This window comes from Canis lupus, chromosome 1 (assembly GCF_003254725.2).
Source record: "Canis lupus dingo isolate Sandy chromosome 1, ASM325472v2, whole genome shotgun sequence".
Lineage (NCBI taxonomy): Eukaryota > Metazoa > Chordata > Mammalia > Carnivora > Canidae > Canis > Canis lupus.
In genome coordinates this window covers 6,037,923-6,059,189 of record NC_064243.1, presented here as the reverse complement: position 1 = coordinate 6,059,189, position 21,267 = coordinate 6,037,923, and the positions used below count along the sequence as shown (strand labels likewise).

At 35.7% G+C, this 21,267-nt stretch overlaps 1 protein-coding gene across 9 annotated transcripts in view; it reads right to left on the bottom strand.

Moving 5' to 3' along the window:
* NETO1 (neuropilin and tolloid like 1) overlaps positions 1-21,267 on the bottom strand; it is a 130,367-nt gene that overhangs the window by 17,617 nt on the left and 91,483 nt on the right. For 6 of the 9 annotated variants that reach the window (XR_007411637.1, XM_049111840.1, XM_049111827.1 and 3 more), the window contains exons 8-10: positions 8,190-8,303; positions 1,931-2,489; positions 867-941 (exon numbers count right to left, since the gene is read on the bottom strand). Coding sequence is in view for 8 of the 9 variants with exons in the window: in XM_049111840.1 (XP_048967797.1) it covers positions 881-941; positions 1,931-2,489; positions 8,190-8,303 (734 nt within the window). In the remaining variant the exon portion in view is untranslated. Of the gene's footprint in view, positions 1-2; positions 142-866; positions 942-1,930; positions 2,490-6,627; positions 7,702-7,802; positions 8,016-8,189; positions 8,304-21,267 lie in introns of those variants that run through there. The other 3 variants (XM_035712386.2, XM_049111842.1, XM_049111846.1) reach the window with 3 other exon arrangements.

Below are 21,267 nucleotides of genomic sequence, written 5' to 3'. Positions count from 1 at the left end.
AAATAAAACACAGTTAAAACATTTTCTCCCAATGAAAAATGCATACAAATACACCAATTTATTAAGGTAAGATAGAGCATGGAAATGCATTCCCCTAATTCAAGAATAGTTGATAGGCTTGAAGTGTTTTGAAGAGTTTAGCTGTCAAGCAAATTTAATTGGAGACAAATTAGTCTAATATAGATATAGATTATCAAGTGCTAAAAATAAAAGCTCTTACGGTATTTGATCACAAAATAGATGTACACATAGACAACTAGTATTTATGGAACATTTTACATTGTTAAGCATTCAAATTTGATATCAGAATTTGGCATAACATGCTGCATATAATCTTGATGAAATAAGCTACATATTCATGCAAAAATAAGAGTGCACAGATTGCATAAGTACCACCAAATACTTAGTATATGAGTCTGATTAGAATATTGCCAAATTAAATAAGAAAATTACCAGCTTTATATGTTGACTTCAGTTATATTGAGACAATATTCCATTGTTTTTGTTTTGAAAAACTTGCATTTCTTCTGATATTTTTGAAACAAGTTTACTAGTTTTTCTCGATTTTAACCTTAAATCATGTAAAAATTAACTTGCTAATTTAACATCCTCTTTTACTAACATTGTAGTACAATGCCTGATGGTAAGAATATGAACATTTACTTTAAAGATATGTATACTAAAAATCATCACTCCATCAGCATTGAATCCAGTATATTTCTGGTTATGAAATATTATGAAACACTTATCTCAAGAAATAATGAATAAATAGCACATTCTCTAAAAAATCTACAAGACAGTTGCAACAAAACAAAACAAAACAGAATACAACAAGGTGGGAGAAAGAACCAAGGGCATTCGCTTACCTTGAATTTTCTTTTTAGACCCTAGTTGTGTTGTATTCAGATTCATGTTTGCTTAGAGACCCAATGAGGCAGAACCTGGAATGTTATGGCTATTTCATTCAACAAAGTAATATTTGCACAAAAAATAAATATGCATACAAGTATTTACTTAAAAGCATTCCTAAAAATTCATGAAACTAAGGAAATAGATTTGTTCCATCAGCATGCAAAAATATTAAATCAACTAAAAATATTTTAGGTTTTGAGGATGCATAATGAATTGAGAAAGTATGTCCATATATAAAACAAACTAAATGCTAGTAAACATGCAAAACAGAACATATGGATTTGGGGATCTAAAATCGATTTTTTTCTAAACTAAATTTTCTTCCCCCAAAATTTTTACCGATTTTAGGGCTAATAATACAATACAGATAATATTATCTTTATATTAAAAAGAAAATGAATCAATTTTTTCTATTTTTTCTACATTTAAATATAAATGTTTAGTATTTTAGCATACCATACTATCATATGCAATTTGTAATATAAGTATTATGTGATATGTGGAAAACAGGATTTCAGTATTTTCACTTTCGTAAAAAAATATAATACATTATATTGCAAAATATGTTATTTTTACATTAAAATTATTCAACAAGATGGCTTAACCATCTTGGTAAGGCAGTTATTTTCAACTATCATTTCATATCTGAAAGTATATTATTGATGAGAGCAAAATTCATGACTATGTGGAAGGAAGCAAATTAGCAATACAAATTTATAATATAAATTAAAGCCATAATTTTCATAGAAATAAATATCATGTGTGTGTAGAAATAAATGATCTTTGGCATGTGTGTGTGCTCACACACCCACACACACACCTAGGTACACAAACAGGGTTTAGGAAGGATATGGATAGCACTGGAACGGAAAAAAGTGGGGAAAAACTTGAGACACTATGATTTAAATCATTAATAAAAAGAGAAACTGAAATATGAAGCTCAAATAGAACACAATTATTCTGGAGGCATTTCAGTCCTCAGGTTATAGGTGTCATCAAAAAATCTATTGATACTGACCGCTGGACGGCTTTGTCGTGTCGGGACAGCCTGTGACTTGTCGTTGGCACCTCCTCGATCTCATCGATGTCACAGGCATCTGCGGCATCTTGCGAGTAGTTGTGTTTCATGACGAGGATGTTTCTTCTGTTCATGGGCGGGATGAGGGGTTTGACGGGCTGCGGGGGCATCTCTGTCAGTACAGAAGCATCTCTCGTGCTGAGGTTACTGCGGCTGCCTTTCGTACTGGACACTTGGGACCCACAGTGATGGTCGTGAACGCACTTAGAAGAGGACCTCCGCAGTTTATGATAGTTCTCAAAGTCATCGGCCACATCTGCAAAGTCAGCGGTAGCTCCTGTCCCTCTGAGAGTACATAACTCATAATGAGGAGGTTCAAACACCTCCTGGAAAACTGTCTGGTCAAAGTCTGATTTCCTTTGGACATATTTTTTACGAGGCTGTTTGATCTGCACAATGACAGAAATGATAATAAGGATGATCACAATGCAGGAAGTCACGCCAATGACAGTCCCACTGGTGTTGGTGAGCTGGTCCAGCAGGCTGGCTTTCCTCTTCTCTACAGGTCGAGGGGAGTGAAAACAACAAACAAAACAAGAAACAATCCACCACGCATTAATATGGTAGTCAAAGCACCTACAAAGAAGTACACTGAGCACAGAATTTTTACAGGCTTATAGTTACATGAAAAAATATTTAAAATGAAACAAGAAGAAGCTTCCCTTTCCACAAGGGCCCCATCTTCTAGCCTTAGAGACAGACCTCCCGTTGCCCAGCATCCCTACTTTAAACATACATTTGGAGAAGATCTTACAAGACCTGTTAGCATGACATTTGGGAATCAAGTAGTTACGTTAAAAACAATAAATCATTTTTCTTCTCATAGGTATAAGGAAACATCTCAAACTCTACGAGTGGGAACATGACCCTACCTATATTGTTCTGAGTTTATTCCAGACATAAATAACTGAACTCAAAGTAACACCAATTTCTGAGACCAAAAGGTAATTAAATTTCATGACAGATACTTCTGGAATGGTGGCATGAGTCTGTCTGTGGGCCTTTTCCCCAGTGAAACAACCACAACTGGGAAAAATGATTAAAAATATATATAGTTTCTGGAGATTGTCCTAATGGAAACAGCAAATGCAAGTACATTTATTCAAGAAAATTTATGGAATTTCATTAAGAACAGTGAGAGTCTGTCCTTTAAACCTGTTCCCCCACCCCCACTCCAACTGGCCATGATGGAAGCTTACTTAGGGACTTAGGGAGGTTTCAGGCAACAGCATAGTGCTTCCTCTCCCTAATACTCCCCACCTACAGCTACAGTATCTCCCCGAGAGGAGCAAGCCACAAGCATTTCTCCCCAACCCCTGAATCCATAGTGCAGGTAGGTACTCTATTCTAGGCAGGAGAGGCTGAGTTATCAAGGGCTCTATTTCTCCTCCCAGCCCCATTGGTAGGATGGAAGCTCTACACTGGGTGCAACAGGCTGAGGATGTGTGTCTCTGGTCATACTCCCCCAAGCTCACTCATAGAATCTATCTGCCTAGAGAGAGAGGCAATCTGAGAAGCCCAAAGGTCACCATCCTCACCAGTACTCTATTCATGAAGTAGGGGTGTTCCTCTGAGAGAAGTTGGTCACTGTTCCTGCCTCCTTTCAACACCCTGAGCAGTAATGCAGAAGTTCTACCCAGGAAGAGAGGCAGGCCACAAGAGCAGAGAGCACTCTAGCTTTCCCCAAGGAAAGTTTTTTTTTTTTTTTTTTTTTTTTTTTGAAATAGTGTGGTAAAGTTCAAGCGTAGAAATCTAAAACAAAGTCAAACAAAACAAAAACCCAGACATTCTTCTGGTAATCGATTAAAAGCAGACTGGCAAGCTCCTTGGTAGCAACAAACCAGACCCAAGAACAAGTAGAAGCTTAACATAAAATACCAGGAAAATATCAGGTATTAAAAAAAAAAGAAGAAGAAGCCTCCTAGTTTAGAACAAATCATAAAGGCTGGACTCAAAGACTAACCCCCAGTGGAATTGAATTTAATTGGATCAAACCTTGGAATAATTTATACTCCTGGGAACTGTCCAAAATCACAGAACACTCATTCAGCAATTAGTGGAGACTAATAGCTGGGTATGATACCGACAAAGACAGATAAACAGAACAGAGAAAGGATGGTCAGAGAGCGCCTTACTGAACCATGATTATCTGAGACTATGGTATGTGCATCTATGGCATGATCTCCCTACAGCAACATCAGGCACAGACGTCAATGAAGCAGATCAGCCCTGTCTATCCCTATAAACACATAAACAAGAAAACGATAGGAGCATCAAGCCCTAGGGAGAGAGGAATCAATATCCAGAATTGCTACAATACATTATCTAACATGAAGTTTCCAAAAAAAATATCACAAAGCATGTAAAAACAACAACAACAACAACAAGAGAATGCAATCCACACACAGGGGAGAGGAAAGCCTGCAGAGGGCCAGATCAGATTTAGATAAGGATTTCAAAGCAACTGTGATAAATATGTTCAAGGAACTAAAGGGAGCAATGATTAAAGAAGTAAAGAAAAAGAAGAGGATAAGACTTCCTCACATGCGGAACAGCAATGAAGAAATAGAAATTACGAAGCAGAAAAAAGTGAAAAATCTAGAGTTGGACAACATAGTTACTGAAACAAAAACTTCACTTGAGTGACTCAGCAGTACATTTCATCTGGAAGAGGAAAGTATCAGCAAACTTGCAAAGAGATGAGGGAACATTATGCAATTGAAAGGAGATTAAGAAAAAAAGATGCAGAAAAATGAACAGAGCCTCAGGAAAATGAGGGAAACCATCAACAGCACCAACTTAATGGATGAGTAGAAAGAGTGAAAGTAAAAGGAAAAGATTCAATAAATAAATCAATAAAAGGAGAAAACTTCCCAAATTTGAGGAACAAATTCACATTCAAGAATTTCAACAAATTCCAAATTAAGATAAATGAAATGATAAGCACACTCTGACATAGAAGATTAAAAATGTTGCAAAAAACAAAAAATCTTGAAAGCAACAAGGGAAAAACAACTCCTCACCTAGAAAGGAACCCAATCAGATTAACAGCTGATATATCATTAGAAATTTTGGAGGCCAGAAGACAGAGGCATGACATATTCAAAATGCTGCCGGCAAAACAAAAAACAAAAAACAAAACTCATTGATCAAAAACCTAATATCCAGTATGACTAACTTTCAAAAATGGGGCTGAAATAGACTTTTCCAGATAAACAAAAATAAAGGTAATTTAATGCTGAAAGAAATGCCTTAAAAGAAATATTAAAGGAAATTCTTGGTATTGAAAGTAAGTGACTTCAGACAGTAATTCAAACCCAAATGAAAAAATTAAATGGACAGTAAATTAAAGAGGCAAATAAATATTGCCAATAAAGGCAATTATATACATAATTACAAAGGACTGTATAGTTGTATATAACTTCTGCATTCTTCTCTTAACTTTTTAAAAAGAATAATGTCATATGTATAAAATTGTATTGTTGGGCCTATAACTTAAAGAAATATTATATATTTGGAATTAACATTATAAGTGAGGTAGGTAGGAGCAAAACTGTCCCGGAATAAGGAAGTGACATCAGATGGTAATGTGAATCCACAGAAATAAAGGAAGAAAATCAGAAATGGTAAAGAAGAAGGGTTATATAATGAACTATATGAGTATACACTTGCTATAAAATTATGTAAAGTAATAATTACAGCAATGTATTCTTTGATTTATAACAACTATAAAAATAATGTGTATGAAAGTAATAGGTAAGAAGAAAGAACAGAGCTATATTAAATAATGTCACTGAGATTAAATTAGAATAAAACTAAAATACATTTTGAGAAGTTAGGCTGTACGTTGTAAGCCCTAAAATAATCACTAAGAAAATAACTCAAAAAATACATTAAAAAGGAATTGAAATGTTACAGAAGAATGTATTCACTCAGTGCAGAAGAGACCAATAAAGGAAGAAAAGAGGGACAAAAATACATGGGACATAGAGGGGGGAAAGAAGTAAAGTGGCAGATATAAATCCAACTATACATCAATACCAGCATTAAATATGAGTGGATTAAACACTCCAATGAAAAGGCAAATATTTCCAGAATGAATCCAAAAAGAAGACCCAACTATACACTGTCTATAGAAGATATACTTTATATCCAAAGATACAGGTGGACTGAAAACAAAAGGATGGAAAAAGATTGGGCATACAAACTTCATTTATAAGAAAGCAGAATGGATGTGCTAGTATTAGGCAAAATACTTTAAAGCAAAAAGTTATCAAAAATAAGAAGATAGTTTTATAATGATCAATAAGAGGGCCAATCAGGAAAATACAACAATTTTAAACATATATGAACCTAGCAATTAAGCTCAAAAATACAGAAATTGAAAATTTTTCAGAAGTGAAGCAGAAAATTCAACCATAATGTTGGAGACTTCAATAGGTACTTTGAGAAATAGATAAAACAAGGTAGAAAATGGAAACAGAAATAGAAGACTTGAATAATGCTGTAAACCTACATCTCTAGAACAATCCACCTAACAATGGCAACATACACTCTTTTCAAGGACACATGGGACATTTTTTAGGACACACCATTTGTTGGTTGATGGAACTAACTCCAATAAATTATAGGCATACCTCATTTTATTGCACTTCACCTTGTTGCACTCCACAAATATTGTGGTTTTTTTTTTTAATTGAAGTTTTGTGACATTGAGCAAGTCTACCAGCACCCTTTTTCCAACAGCATTTGCTCACTTTGTGTCTCTGTGTCACATTTTGATAATTCTTACAATATTCCAAACTTTTTCATCATTATTGTATTTGTTATGGTGACCTGTGATCAGAGATTTTGCTGACAGGGTTCATGATGGTTAGCACTTTTTAGCAATAAGTATTTTCTTAATTAAACTATATAGTACATTGCTTCTATAGACATACTGCTATCACACCCTTAACAGACTGCAGTATAGTATAAACAACTTTTATATCCATTAGGAAACCAAAACATTCATTTGACTTGACTTATTGCAATAATTCCTTTATTGTGATGGTCTGGAACTGAACCTACATTGTCTCTGAGATGAGCCTGTCACAATTAATAGAAATGGTAAAAGTGTGTTTCCCTCTCAAAAGAGAATGAACTAGAAAACAAAATACCGGTCTTGCCATCTAGAGAAGATAAACATGGAAGCTCATAATGCATATCCATTCATATTCTCGTCACTCCTCTCTCATGTCAAATAGTCCTTATATATGTGGGAACAAATCCCATTGGGCAAATAAAGCTTATGACTATCAATCATTTACAGTACCCATTTAAGATTCTACTACACAAATTAATTTCCCATCCATTCAGAAGTAGTTCCTTGAATAATCACCTACACCTCCCCCACCATCAAGGCAATTGAGGCTGCATATGCCTTTCTCCTTGACTGTGAACCATGGCTGCTGTGTCAATGCTTCTCTGCTTTTATCCACAGAAAACATGTTAATAGATAATACTGGTCTTTATGCATGAAAGAGTTTATTGCCTGTTCCTTTCTGCTTGTAAATCAGTTAATATTGAATCTGAATAAAAGAATATGCCTGGCATTTTCACCTTAACTAAAACATACAACATTCATAACTGAGCCAAGGATTGCTATCTACGTAAACAAACCTTTGTGTCCAGGCTAGGAAAGGGAGCAGGGGCATCAGAAGCTGTTTTCACTGGAAAGGAAGAAAAGTATTTTGATACCAAAACTGAAGTCAAGTTAATTGGCTGGAAGTACCTGAAAGCACAAATGTTCCTTCAATGTGCTTCTAGGGCATGCGCATGTTGTCCAGTGAAGATAGACTGGGATAAATGAGAGCGGCTGGCACAGAGGAAGGGCTATGTTTTTCCCACCAGGTCTGATGGGAAAAACACACGGCACTAAAAGCTTCGCTTCCTCTCCACGGCTCGGCAGGCTCTACTCAGATGTCTTTAATGAGCATTCAAGTGCTAAAGGTTCTCTACTGTGCATTAATGAATGAGCAAACTTCTGGTAAAAGCAAAGAAAAACGTGTACAAATGAATTATAAAATATACAAGAGGCTCAAAAAAGCCCATATACAAGTCCAATTGTAAGTCTGTCTGATACATCTCCACGTTGTAATAAACTCCTTCCCACTCTATAGGCAGAGGATTTTTGCAAATGTTAAGGTCTGATCATTACCTTTACAATGATTTTCATCCCAAGGATACACACAGTTCTGGAGTCCATTGCAGACCAGCGTATTGTTGATGCACATGTTACTATGGCAGAAGAATGTATTGCCTTCACAGGGAGCTAAAAAAATAAGAAGAAAATAAAAACAAAGAAAAAAGTTAGAACTGATCTTCAGTAGGAAATCACTCATATCACAAATCTAAAAACAAAAAGATTAGAATGATAATTTGCCATCAAATTGAGATAAATGATGCGACATTCCATTCTCAGAAGTGTTGCCATGGTGGTAATTATTTCTTGTGTTGCTAACAGAGCTGGCACTTCTCTAGATGTGCTCAGTTTGTAAAACTGGCACAGGAGGGTTTCCATCATAAAAATGAAGTACATTATCTATATGGGTTCTTTTTTATTTTTTTTGACTCAGTGCATTCATTTAACAAAAATTTAATGCCTGCTACACACATAACTCTATGATTTACACTGAAATTCTATCTGTACAAATTTAGTTGTTCAGTGCAAAAAGTCTTAATTACGGGTGCCTGAGTGGCTGAGCATCTGCCTTTGGCTCAGAGCATGATCCTGGGGTCCGGGGATCAAGTCTCGAATCAGGCTCCCTACAGGGAGCCTGCTTCCCCCTCTGCCTATGTCTCTGCCTCTGTGTGTCATCAGTGAATAAATAATTTTTTAAAAAACTTTTTTAAAAAGTCTTAATTAGCACTGAAATAATTTTGTAGAGCACAGGCTTACAAAATACTAATGAAAAATATATATTAAACAAATCCTTACAACATTATTGAAGCATAGGAACAGAACAAAGAATGTCATGGAAATTCAGGACAAGGGAAAATCCTGAACAACATAAGGGAAGTATATATTATCATCAACATTACACATATATATGGGGATGAAATTAGCCTACTTTGCATGTATTTCACACATTCTAGTAACTTTAGGTACAGTGGTCCATGATTTCCAGATCATAGTGTACATTCAGGGTGCTGGGAGGTAAAGTAAGAACCTACAGAATGAATCCAATACATAGATATGAGAAATGATGACGAGTTTAATATAGCAAATTATAACATTAGATAGGACTTCAGTATTAGGAAAATCTGTTTCTTTCATTATCAGAGTAACAGGATATTTAGAATAATCTAAATCCATGTGGTAATACCACATTAGGGATTATAGTTTATGAACCATGCTTTAAAGCTAACTTTTGTTTTAACCTTCATAATGATCCCACTTGTCATAAAATGTAATATTAGTGTTTCACTTTTTTTCTCAATAATAGTTCTAAAACCCTTTTAAGGATAGCACTCTAGAAGAAACATATTAGATACAAAACACATAATTTGGTCAATCGATCAGTGAAGATTAATGATCAGTACTATCTAAATGCCCATCAAGTTGTAATGACTTTTTCACTTTCAAGACTATATATCACGAGTATTTTAGAAAGTTACCTTCTTTAAATGTATTTGCTATATTAACCAAAGTGTCAGGCAAATAATTTGCACAAGGCAACTTAGTATATTTTAACACTCCTAGAGAAATCCTAACTACAATAACAAAAACAAAAACAAAAACACTTGAGTCTTGAAAATAAAAAATATGGCAAAGATACAGTAGCCCAAGCAAAAATGATTCCTTCTGACTCTCCATAACCTTCCCTGCCACCCCCTTCACAGGAAAACAATTTCTTCTTCCCATGGCTTTGTTTGACTTTAGGTCCCTGACTAAAGATTAAAATCTTTAAGATGTGGTAGTCACTTTGAGAACAAACATAGAGTAGAAAATACTCAGTAGTCATTTTGAAAAGAAAGTATCATGCTTAACATGGGCTTGTGACTTGTTAAGCATCATATAAGCCTTTTATAATGTAAAATTTAATGATCTGATACATGATTGCAAAAATCTGCTCTTTAGTAAGGAACTAAATTTAAATTTCTGTAGTCAACCATAATGGCTTTTGCAGAACTGATATGGTCTGTTAAGCAGATAATGAATGTTGTCAAAATGTGTACACAGAACAAGAAGTTCTCTACAAATGGAGTGGCTGCAAAATGTCTTAGTAAAGAAAAAAGAAAAAAACTGTAAAAAGTACATATGCACTAATAAATTGGTGGTTCTGAAAATACAGTTATCCATCAAGTAAAAAATACCTTTAAGAGAGCATTATTTATTGCCTTTCCAGAATGAGTTGGAAAAATTGCTACAATTACTATTAAGTAGGATGGTTAGTTTTAACAATTTTAAGTATATAAATAAAAATGACATTGCATTCTGTAATGGAATGGAATACAATAGAATACTGGTAAGAGCACTGGAACTTGAATTCTCAATTCTCCAAATGGGATTTTATTTCTAGTTCTGCTGCTTTGTGGTTGTGAACATGTTTCCTAAACTACAAATCAGTGTGTCAGTGTCAGTGATCATTACGTATTGGTGGTTTGACTGGTAACAGAACAGGTAATCCAGGACTGTCAACAAATCACATTCCTGACACGCTTCTTCACATCAGATGAGGAGGCAAATGTGCCAGGTAACTGCAATCATCTCACTTTTTAAAATTATTATTATTCCAAGTATTATCTTTTTCTTCTTACTTTTGCCAGAATTTACAGAATTGCTATGCAAACAACAAACAAAAATGAACAAGCAAATATTGCAATGGCTCAGAAACAAATATCTAACAATTTATATTGGGTTTTGAATGTTCTTGCTATTGTATGTCTGAGTATTTCTCTCATATCAATGCAGACAGGCAAATGGTTCATTAAAGATTCTTATTTCTGTCTCCTGCTGAAAAGATGAAATGGCACCCTCCTGCCTCCCAGAGCAAGCTACATTCTTATTGTACTTTCAAGGATGTCTGGACCCACTCTACATACTGACATTATTCCCCATGACCCTCAGCACATGCCTGAAATCTGTGGCTCAGGGCAAACACTCTTTCCCCTCTCTCTTCCTGCAATATCCATTCTTCACTCTACTATCCAAATCATATCAGCATGGTATTATCTGTACAGTGTTGAAATATTATTCCAAGCTACCAGGAAAATTATTTTTCTTATATCCTATTATACTCATAATTTTAAAAAGAGCTTAACACTTAACATATGCTTATCATCTTTCCCCATGTGTTCCTCAAGGAAAAGGGTATGCCTCCTAAAAATGTTCATTTTTCATCTCTTATATGGTTTAACATTTCTAGGCTTATGGTGAATATTCGACAGATATTTTTAATTGATTAATGTTCCTGAGCAAAATGTTAACTCTGGGGGTGCCTAGATGGGTCAGTCAGTTAAGCATCTGACTCTTGATGTGGGCTCAGGTCATGATCTCAGGATCATGGGATTGAGCCCTGTGTTGAGCTCCATGCTCAGCGTGGAGTCTGCTTGTCCCTCTCCCTCTGCTCCTCCTCCTGCTCACTCACTCACTCAATCTCAAATAAAATCTTAAAAAAAGAAAAAAAAGAACAGATGAACTCTGGTCAGGGTGCATGCATACCTGAATATCCCAGAAAGCAAGAGACTCTAACAGGTGTGTTTATTAATGGAGATCTAACCTTCAGTGCTATGGTCTTCAGGTATAATCCAATTTGTGATATTCTCAGAAACTATACCTCACCATCATTTCCTCAGCAATCTTACAATGGCAGAGAAGGACACATTCTACCAGTTTGTGGAGGACTTGTTCTACTTAGAAATTCAATATACATTGTTAAAAGCTCTTGCCTCTTAAAAATCAGCTTCTTCATTTCCTAAAATTACGTGGATGGAATTCAAGTAAGGGTAAGATTTACTCATAATAACATGGTGGCCAAGGAAGCTATACTCACAGTTCAGAGTACTTCACACTCTAGTTCCCAATATCAAAAGTCTACTTATTTCCAGAAGGAGGTTTTCTGTTATTATCAAAATAGCAAAAAAAATAGCTTCATATTGGCTTTTAAAAAGCTAACTATATAGAAGAAACTATTTTCATGGCTTTTTGCCTCTGAACTCATTTTTTTTTTTTTGAGAGAAAGAGAATGAACGAGACAAAGGAATCTCAAGCAGACTCCCCACTGAGCAAGGAGCCCGATGTGGGGCTCGATCTCACAACCCTGAGATCATGACCCTGAGCCAAAATCAAGTCAGATGCTTAACTGACTGAGCCACCCAGACGGCCCATTGCTGAACTATTATAAAGTGTACTGAAATATCCGGAGTGCAGCTATTGCGATCTTGCTTTGGTGGGAGAGCTGACAATGTTAAGTATTTCTTTTTAAGAAAAAGACAGAAACTGAATGTAGTAAAATAATCTACTCAGCCAAAAGAAGGTCATGTGTACAAACACTGCATTGCTCTTGATTTAAATCATTCGGGTAACAAAGAAAATGGATATTCTAACATCACATAATGGGTCTTACCTCACCGTTCCCACCTCCCTCCTCCACCAATACATACCCTTTCGGGCAAAGCATTATATTTTTGGGTTATGTGAAAGACTGCATATTAGAATGAAGCTTCATGTGTGTTTCTCCAGACACTTCATCCCGGGACGGCAGAGTCCTGACAACACTCCTGGGGGCAGAGCTGCATCTCGGCTGCAAGGATTGATAATCCCTAAGGAGAGACGGCTCCTTCCATGAACACTTACTCAGTTATCACATCTGTAAAATGGGGATAAGGATCATACTTACCTAAGTGATTTCATAATGCCAACAGCTTAGGAGAGTACCAGCCTGTGGATGCAAGCATTACAGCTGTAACCACAAACTGTTCCAGAAGGCAAGCATTGCTCAGGGGCCATGGATTCAAAATGTCTGGGACTGAAACCTGGATCCATGATGTCCAGATTGTGTGAACTTGAGCCAACATTCCTTAAAATGCCCCAGCTTCCATTACACGTGTGTAAGGCGGGGGCTCATCTTGACTACCACATACGGTTGTGGGAATTAAATGTCATCAGTCTTTAAAAATTGTAACCGATATTGTCCAATGGTATAGGATAGATGCACATTAGCTGGTTTTGAATTATGATAATAATTACCAAAAATTAAATCAATAAATGAAATGTACAACATTAAGCAGATAGAGGATACAAAAGTGATGTGAATTAATATTAAATTCCCTGATTTGTAAACTGAGGAAAGTCATTCACAGATCTCTCGTCAGCACTAAATGAGAACGCAGACCTGAAATTCATACATTATAGCATGCAATAAACGGTGTCTAAAATGATGAGTTATACACATAGGTGTCTACTCTCTTGTGTAACAACAAAGCACTGATGTTTTTAGCTAGTACAACCTTGTAAGAGAAATAATGCAATTAAGTGGGTTTCAGCACATAGATATATAAGCTGTTATATCTCAGGGTAATATTTTAAATGTCTATCAGTTCATGGGAACCAACCAGTCGGAGCAGACGGATGCTGACCGTTACGCCACACCAGGGCGCTCCACCACAGCCAGGTCTATAGCCACTTTAAGAAATTGTAAAATAAAATTATGTATCACGAGACATCTTTTTCTCAAAAATGTCTGGGGAATATTTATCTTAGTAGCGTCTCTCGCATATCTTTCTCCAAGCTGTTATTTCCTACAACACCCATCATTCATCTCATAAAAATCCAATCACAAGTGCTAAGCAGACAACTCCCTTCTAGGAGTCAAAAAGTGGTTTTAAGTTATTTCTAAAAAAAAAAAAAAATCTAATATTACACAAAGTAGCACCATGATAGATAATACAAATAATTAACTTCGCAACTTGCAGAAATTCAGGTGTTTATCCCTCTTCCACCTTGAAAGTAATTATATGAATTTAGCAATATATTTAAATGTGAAAACAGTCACTAATATACCAGAGACTTGAATCTCTGAGTTCTTTGATTCCATATTTATGTATAAAAAGAAAAAAAAATAAGTCTGCAACTACTCTCCCTTCTTTATAGGCAACTACAATAAATACACCTAGGATACATTCAGGACTTTACTGAAACTGAAACTTCCTAAGTTATTTTAATATCTTGGGGAGAAATTTATTTGCTATACCCATGCCTTGTGTAAAATACTACTGAAGTTCAATTCTAAAAAAGAAACAAAATAGATATGCGTGTTAAATACAATGCAAAATGTGGATTTTAATAAGTGCTTGAATTACTTTACAGGAGGAAGTTTTAGGTGTATAAGATAGCTATGATATTCCTTGATTCATAAGATAACAAGACCATCAAGATAATGTGCATTTTCTAACCCTAAATTGAAATGGGAGGTATTTAGGTCTTGGAAAGCCAAGATAGGCAAGTGCGTAGAATAGATCTTGATGTTTTGGCTCCAATATGAAATCCAGGAGTGTTTTTTCTGAAGTGCTTGGTGATCCTATAAACTAATGCTTGGATGAAAATGACAACATTGTCCTCCAACTGTAGTAATAAAATTTTCAGAACAGAGAAACACAACACACAGATCTAGTATCTGTATCAATTTTGACAGTGTTGATGAGAACTTAAAATCCAATTTTAAAATTTCAATTTTAAATATCTTAAGTGAACATTTATCCAAATATTCCATGATAAATTCTTTGGAAACATAAAATTTAATGCAACATTTTGCTCTAGTGAGGAAGGAATGTATTGTGAATTAGTAAGACTGAGAAGCATGGTGCACTTCCATACATCAGCTTTTGGTGGACCCTTCCTTGTTCACAGAAGTCTGGCACCACGAAATCTGTTTAGCTTTGTTTAATCCAGATGTTCCGATTGTATCAGTTTACCACTTGATAGACAAACAGGAACAGAAGCAAAAGCAAACCCTTGAGAAGTGTTGCCCCAGTGTTCAAAACTTATAGGGAGAGAAGTCTTATTTCTGAAGGGAATAGAAAACAGCATGGGGAATTACTAAGGTATAAAATTGGATTACAAATGAGGATACAGAGTGTTTTAGATTATAAAGCCTCACATACAAATATACATATGGAAGATTTTACTGGAAATACTAAGCCAAAATGTGGGCAATGGCTATTTCTGGGATATCCACAAGTTATATTTAGCTTTTATTGAGAAACGTTCCATATGAACATACACACATAAAAATATGTATATACATATTTGGGTATAACACACAGTGAGACGTATATATACATAATATATATAACATATATATTATATATACACACATATATAATATATATAACATATCATATATACATATATACACAACACATATTTTGTAATTGGGAAACATCTTCTAACTTTTCATGAAAAAGACAAATAGTATTTTTTAAAGTCTGTTTTCTCTTTCATATTTTAGCCAGTAAAATAATAGTTTTCACATAACACTTATACCTTACTATATTTGAAAATAACTAGTGAACTTAGTCTTTCTCTGAATTCACGTTCTTTGGGATTGCTTTGAAATCCTCACTTGTTTCCACACTCACCACTAGGTGGCAAGCGTGCACCGTATTTCCTGAAATAGCATTTCACTCTGTTGGGATGTTTAAATCCTACATGGCATCTGAGACAACACCTAGACCTATATGTTGCGGATTTTTAAGAAATAAAAACTTCAGTAGAAGACAACCAAAGTAATTTGGGGCATTAGGTAAGGGAGGACAAGAGAAAGAACTGCAGTCATAGCTCTCAACATAAAGTTTTATTTGAAATTTTAAAAAAGAATCATAAACCATATTTGCTGTAACATTAAAGGTCTAATCATGAATGTTTCATCATTTTTCAGCATTGTGCCACATGTTCATAAATATCGTTCTGCTCTTGTAATTAAAATTTTTAAATTTGTAATAACTTTTTTTAATGCTAAAATCACTAATGCTCCTTCTATATTAGGGTTATTTCTCCCCAATGGCTTTTTTAAAAAAAATTTATTATTTTTTTCTTTTTTAGTTGTTTTTAAATTTGAGTACAGTTATTATACTGTATTATATTAGCTTCAAGTGTACAATATAGTGATTCAGCAATTCTATAACATTACTCAGTGCTCATCCTGGTAACTGTACTCCTCATCCCCATCACCTTTTTCACCCATCCCCCGACCCACTTTCCCTCTAGAAACCATCCATTTGTTCTTTGTAGTTAAGAGCTGTTTTTTTGGTTTGTCTTTTTTCTTTATTCGTTTGTTTTGTTTCTTAAATTCCACAAATGAGTGAAATCATACAGTATTTGTCTTTCTCTGACTAACTTACTTCCCTTAGCATAATACTCTCTAGATCCATTCATGTGGTTACAAATGGTAAGATCTCATTCTTTTAATGACTGAGTAATAATCCATCGTATAACTGCCACATCTTCTTTATGCATTCATCCACCAACGGACACTTGGGCTGATTCCATAATTTGGCTATTGTGAATCATGCTTCAGTAAACGTAAGGTTGCATATATCTTTTCAAATTAGTGTTTTCATCCAACTTCATTCTTTTTAAATAGAGAAATTCACTGAATCCTACTCTCAGGAAATATTAAAACAAAACAGAAATTTAAAACTGGCAGATTTATCTGGAAACATTGATATTTCAAATATTTGTACTTTATGGTAAATAAAGTTATCAATAGTAGGTTATTTCAAATTCAAAGAACATGGTACTTCACCAAGAAAATTTGGAAACAGAAGTGACTCTTGATCCTATTTTCCTTTTAATGATTATATCATCTAAATAACAGCTCAGATACTCCCTCCACATCTTTAAATCCAAATCTCGTTCTCTCCAAGCACATCCTCCTACTTCGTGCCTGCTTCAGATTCTTCTAACTTCTTTGATGTGAAGTTTGTCAAAAGTCCGCCCACTTTGCGCTGGCCTCTGTGGTGTCGACACACACACGCACACACACTCACACACACTCATACCCCAGCCATGGGGTCTTCTATTTCTGCTCATCATTATTCCTCATTAGTCCTCCAATCTGAAGTTGGGAGGGAAATGGTCACAGAAATGTGTGGAGCTGTGGGAGGATGAGGATGTAGCTTGGGGGACACTTGCTTCTGCTTTTGAATTCAACTTTTATCAGCCCTGAAGACATTAATTTATTAAAACTTTCTGATACTCAAGATGCTCTAGAGCCTATCATCTTCTTTGCCTGAGAGATGGAAATAAAGCTTAAATTTATTATAAATATGTAAATGTGATACATATCTGCATTATATATTTAAGCAATGAATTAATACTAAATAGCAAGATCTAGCATACTTGGAAACACAATTACTTTTATTTAAAATCAATAAAGATTTTAATTGATTTAGATGACAGAGAGAACTTTCCCTCTGCTTCTCAGAACCCTGTAGTCAAGTCTCCTGGCCATTATCAGAGGTCCTTTCTCTTCTTTCTCCACAGCCTTCCCCTAGGGGATCCCAGCAGATTCAAAGCTTCTGACACTCTATTTTCTCCTGGGCTCACCCTTATAGCTCTGAATTCCATCTGAGGTCCAGATTTATGCCCTTCCATCAAATTCCTGCAAAATATCTCCACTAGGGATTCTAAGTATCACATCAAATGGAACATGGCTGGATGGGCTTACGGAAAACAGCTGTCATCTTAATCCTTTTTACCCCTTCCAAATCCCATTCTTCCCCTCACACACCTTCCTGACATTAATAAGGAGCAGGACCCATACCCTCAGCTATTAAGGCTGAAGGGTTGGGGTCATTCTTGAGGCCTTTCTCCCATAACACTCACATCCAAATGGCCTTTAGTTGTGTCAGATCTATCATCTATCTCTCTCTCTCTCTCTCTATCTATCTATCATCTAGCTATCATCTAGCTATCTACTAACTTCTTATTGTGGTCTCCACTGGTACAAGTGGCTCATGGCCATCTGCCACCAACTGTTGTTCTTTTTTTTTTTAATTATTTATTTATTTATGATAGTCACACACACAGAGAGAGAGAGAGAGAGAGAGAGAGAGGCAGAAACATAGGCAGAGGGAGAAGCAGGCTCCATGCACCAGGAGCCCGACGTGGGATTCGATCCCGGGTCTCCAGGATCGCGCCCCGGACCAAAGGCAGGCACTAAACCGCTGCGCCACCCAGGGATCTCCCAACTGTTCTTCTATAGCAGGTCCATGGACACAGCAGCCAGAGGAGACTTTCATTAACAGTGTAAATCAGGAGCACCTAGGTGGCTCAGTAGTTGAACATTTGCCTCTGGCTCAGGTCGTGATCCCGGGGTCCTGGGATCATGTCCCACATTAGGCTCCCCAGAGGGAGCCTGCTTCTCCCTCTACCTATATCTCTGCCTCTCTCTGTGTGTCTCTCATGAATAAATAAATAAAATCTTTTTAAAAATAAGAATAAGAAATAAAAGTATAAATCAGACTATGGTTCACCCCAGTTTCAACTCCAAAACTTTACTTTAAAAGTTAGATTAAATTCAAACTCCTCAATACCCCTTCTGCTCATTCAAAATCTTGACCCAGCTGCCTCTTGAACTCCAGTGTCACCCACCATAACCACGGGGCACTGAGATCCACACTCTTCTTCACCATATTACCTATGCTGTTGTTTTTCCATAATACTTATTAGGACTTGAGTTTATCTTCTTTAATTAACTTCTCTGTACATCTTTTCCCTCCTCTTATAAAAATGCAAAGCAAGGGAGTTATCTTGTGCACTGCTTTCTCACTTGCACTTTGAATAACACATGCCATTTTGGAGATGCTAAATAAATACTTGTTGACTGACAGGTATCAGAACAAAAAAATTTTCAACAGTAAAATGGATGTGAAGTGCCAAATTTCCATTAAATTCTGAAAATGATTTAATTTCTAACAAAGAGCTAAACTTTTCTTAATGAACTTAAGGGAAGAAAATAAAACATCAGCGGTATCAATTTGACTTAAGTATCTGAGTAAGAATCCAACATGCACATGAGAAAATGCTCTGCATCACTTGCTATCAGGGAAATACAAATCAAAACCACAATGAGATACCACCTCACACCAGTGAGAATGGGGAAAATTAACAAGGCAGGAAACAACAAATGTTGGAGAGGATGTGGAGAAAAGGGAACCCTCATACACTGTTGGTGGGAATGTGAACTGGTGCAGCCACTCTGGAAAACTGTGTGGAGGTTCCTCAAACAGTTAAAAATATACCTGCCCTACGACCCAGCAATTGCACTGCTGGGGATTTACCCCAAAGATACAGATGCAGTGAAACGCCGGGACACCTGCACCCCGATGTTTATAGCAGCAATGGCCACGATAGCCAAACTGTGGAAGGAACCTCGGTGTCCAACGAAAGATGAATGGATAAAGAAGATGTGGTTTATGTATACAATGGAATATTACTCAGCTATTAGAAATGACAAATACCCACCATTTGCTTCAACGTGGATGGAACTGGAGGGTATTATGCTGAGTGAAGTAAGTCAGTCGGAGAAGGACAAACATTATATGTTCTCATTCATTTGGGGAATATAAATAATAGTGAAAGGGAATATAAGGGAAGGGGGAAGAAATGTGTGGGAAATATCAGAAAGGGAGACAGAACGTAAAGACTGCTAACTCTGGGAAACGAACTAGGGGTGTTGGAAGGGGAGGAGGGCGGGGGGTGGGAGTGAATGGGTGACGGGCACTGGGGGTTATTCTGTATGTTAGTAAATTGAACACCAATAAAAAAACAAAACAAAACAAAAAAAAACAAACAAAAAAAAACCAAAAACTTCAAAAACTGCATTCAAAAGTCTATAGCTTGCTGCTAAGTATAATTTTAAGTCATGGCATTCTAAATTACAAACACATAAAATGAAAAAAAATATATATTTGGCCTCAGAATTGTCTCCAAAACAAACGTTTTGTTTTTCCCTAAAATAAATGGAAAAATTTCCCCTGCCACCATACTTTAAACTTAAAAGGGCCCTCAAGCTATGCAATTAGAGAAAATGACATTTTATTTGAAAAATGTTGACCAGATTTCAGGCCAGAAATAGATTTATGCCTCTTCTCTTCATCTCCTTTATCATCTTCATATATTTTTTGAAAGATCAATATCTGCCTTTAAAACTCTATGTTCCAATGTGACTTAGTTATCTGTCAAAATATCCAGTATTATTAAGATACATTTTAATCTCTTTTTTTAAAATACAAGAAAATCTATTCACAAATTTCAATTTAATCCCACTCACATTTATTAGATTCCCCCAATCTTTCTGCTAGAATCGTACATTGCTATGGCTCCAAAAAGACATTACATTAAGAAAAGAAAAGCATCTTCATGAGGAAATTATATTCGATAGATAGAGGTCATTTCTTTCCTCACATAGGACATGAACCCCATCATGACTTATCCATTCTGTTTGATTCCAAGAATGAGCATACATTTTTATACTATAATTATATCTGCTTTGGATCAGCTACATGATGATTTCTTCACTACCTGCATTTACACAAAGCTATAATGACCATAAGGAATATATTATATTTCTTTGGAGGAATCTGTATTCTGATTATTATTAGTACTTGGACGTGTGTCTCAGGCTTTGTTTTCATGACTGCTGTACACATGCCTGCAACAGTTGGTTAGACCTGCTGTTCTGTTAAAGTTACTATAATTGGTTTCATTGTTGAACATGCCAAGTCCCTAAAGTGGGAACTGAGGTAAATAAAGATTAGAGTGGAGAAAACATGGACCATCATAACCTTAAGTTTGTGATTCTCTTAGTTCAAAGGCTAACAATTCAGAATAATAGTTTCCTGTTTCCATCCAACAACTATATACAGTCTGTTTTCAGTGGTAGACACAAACTACTGCAGCTGTAAAGCCAGCATCAAAGGGATCAATATATGCTATCCCCGAGGATCCTACCAAAAATTACAAGGAACTTACTGTCTTTATTCTTGTCCACAGGATTCTTGGCAGACTGACAACTTAACTAGAGACCACGTTGATCTAAAAAGTTCAATGGAAATTTTGTGAAGTTTTCTAAGTAATTCAACAAATAAACATAGAAACCAACATTATTTAAATATTTTGGTCTAAAAAAACTCAAGGAAATTGATTTTAAATTTTAATTATTCCACCAACCTGTATATCTATATGCATACTTTTAAAAAAACATAATTGGAGTTAAATGACAGTCAAC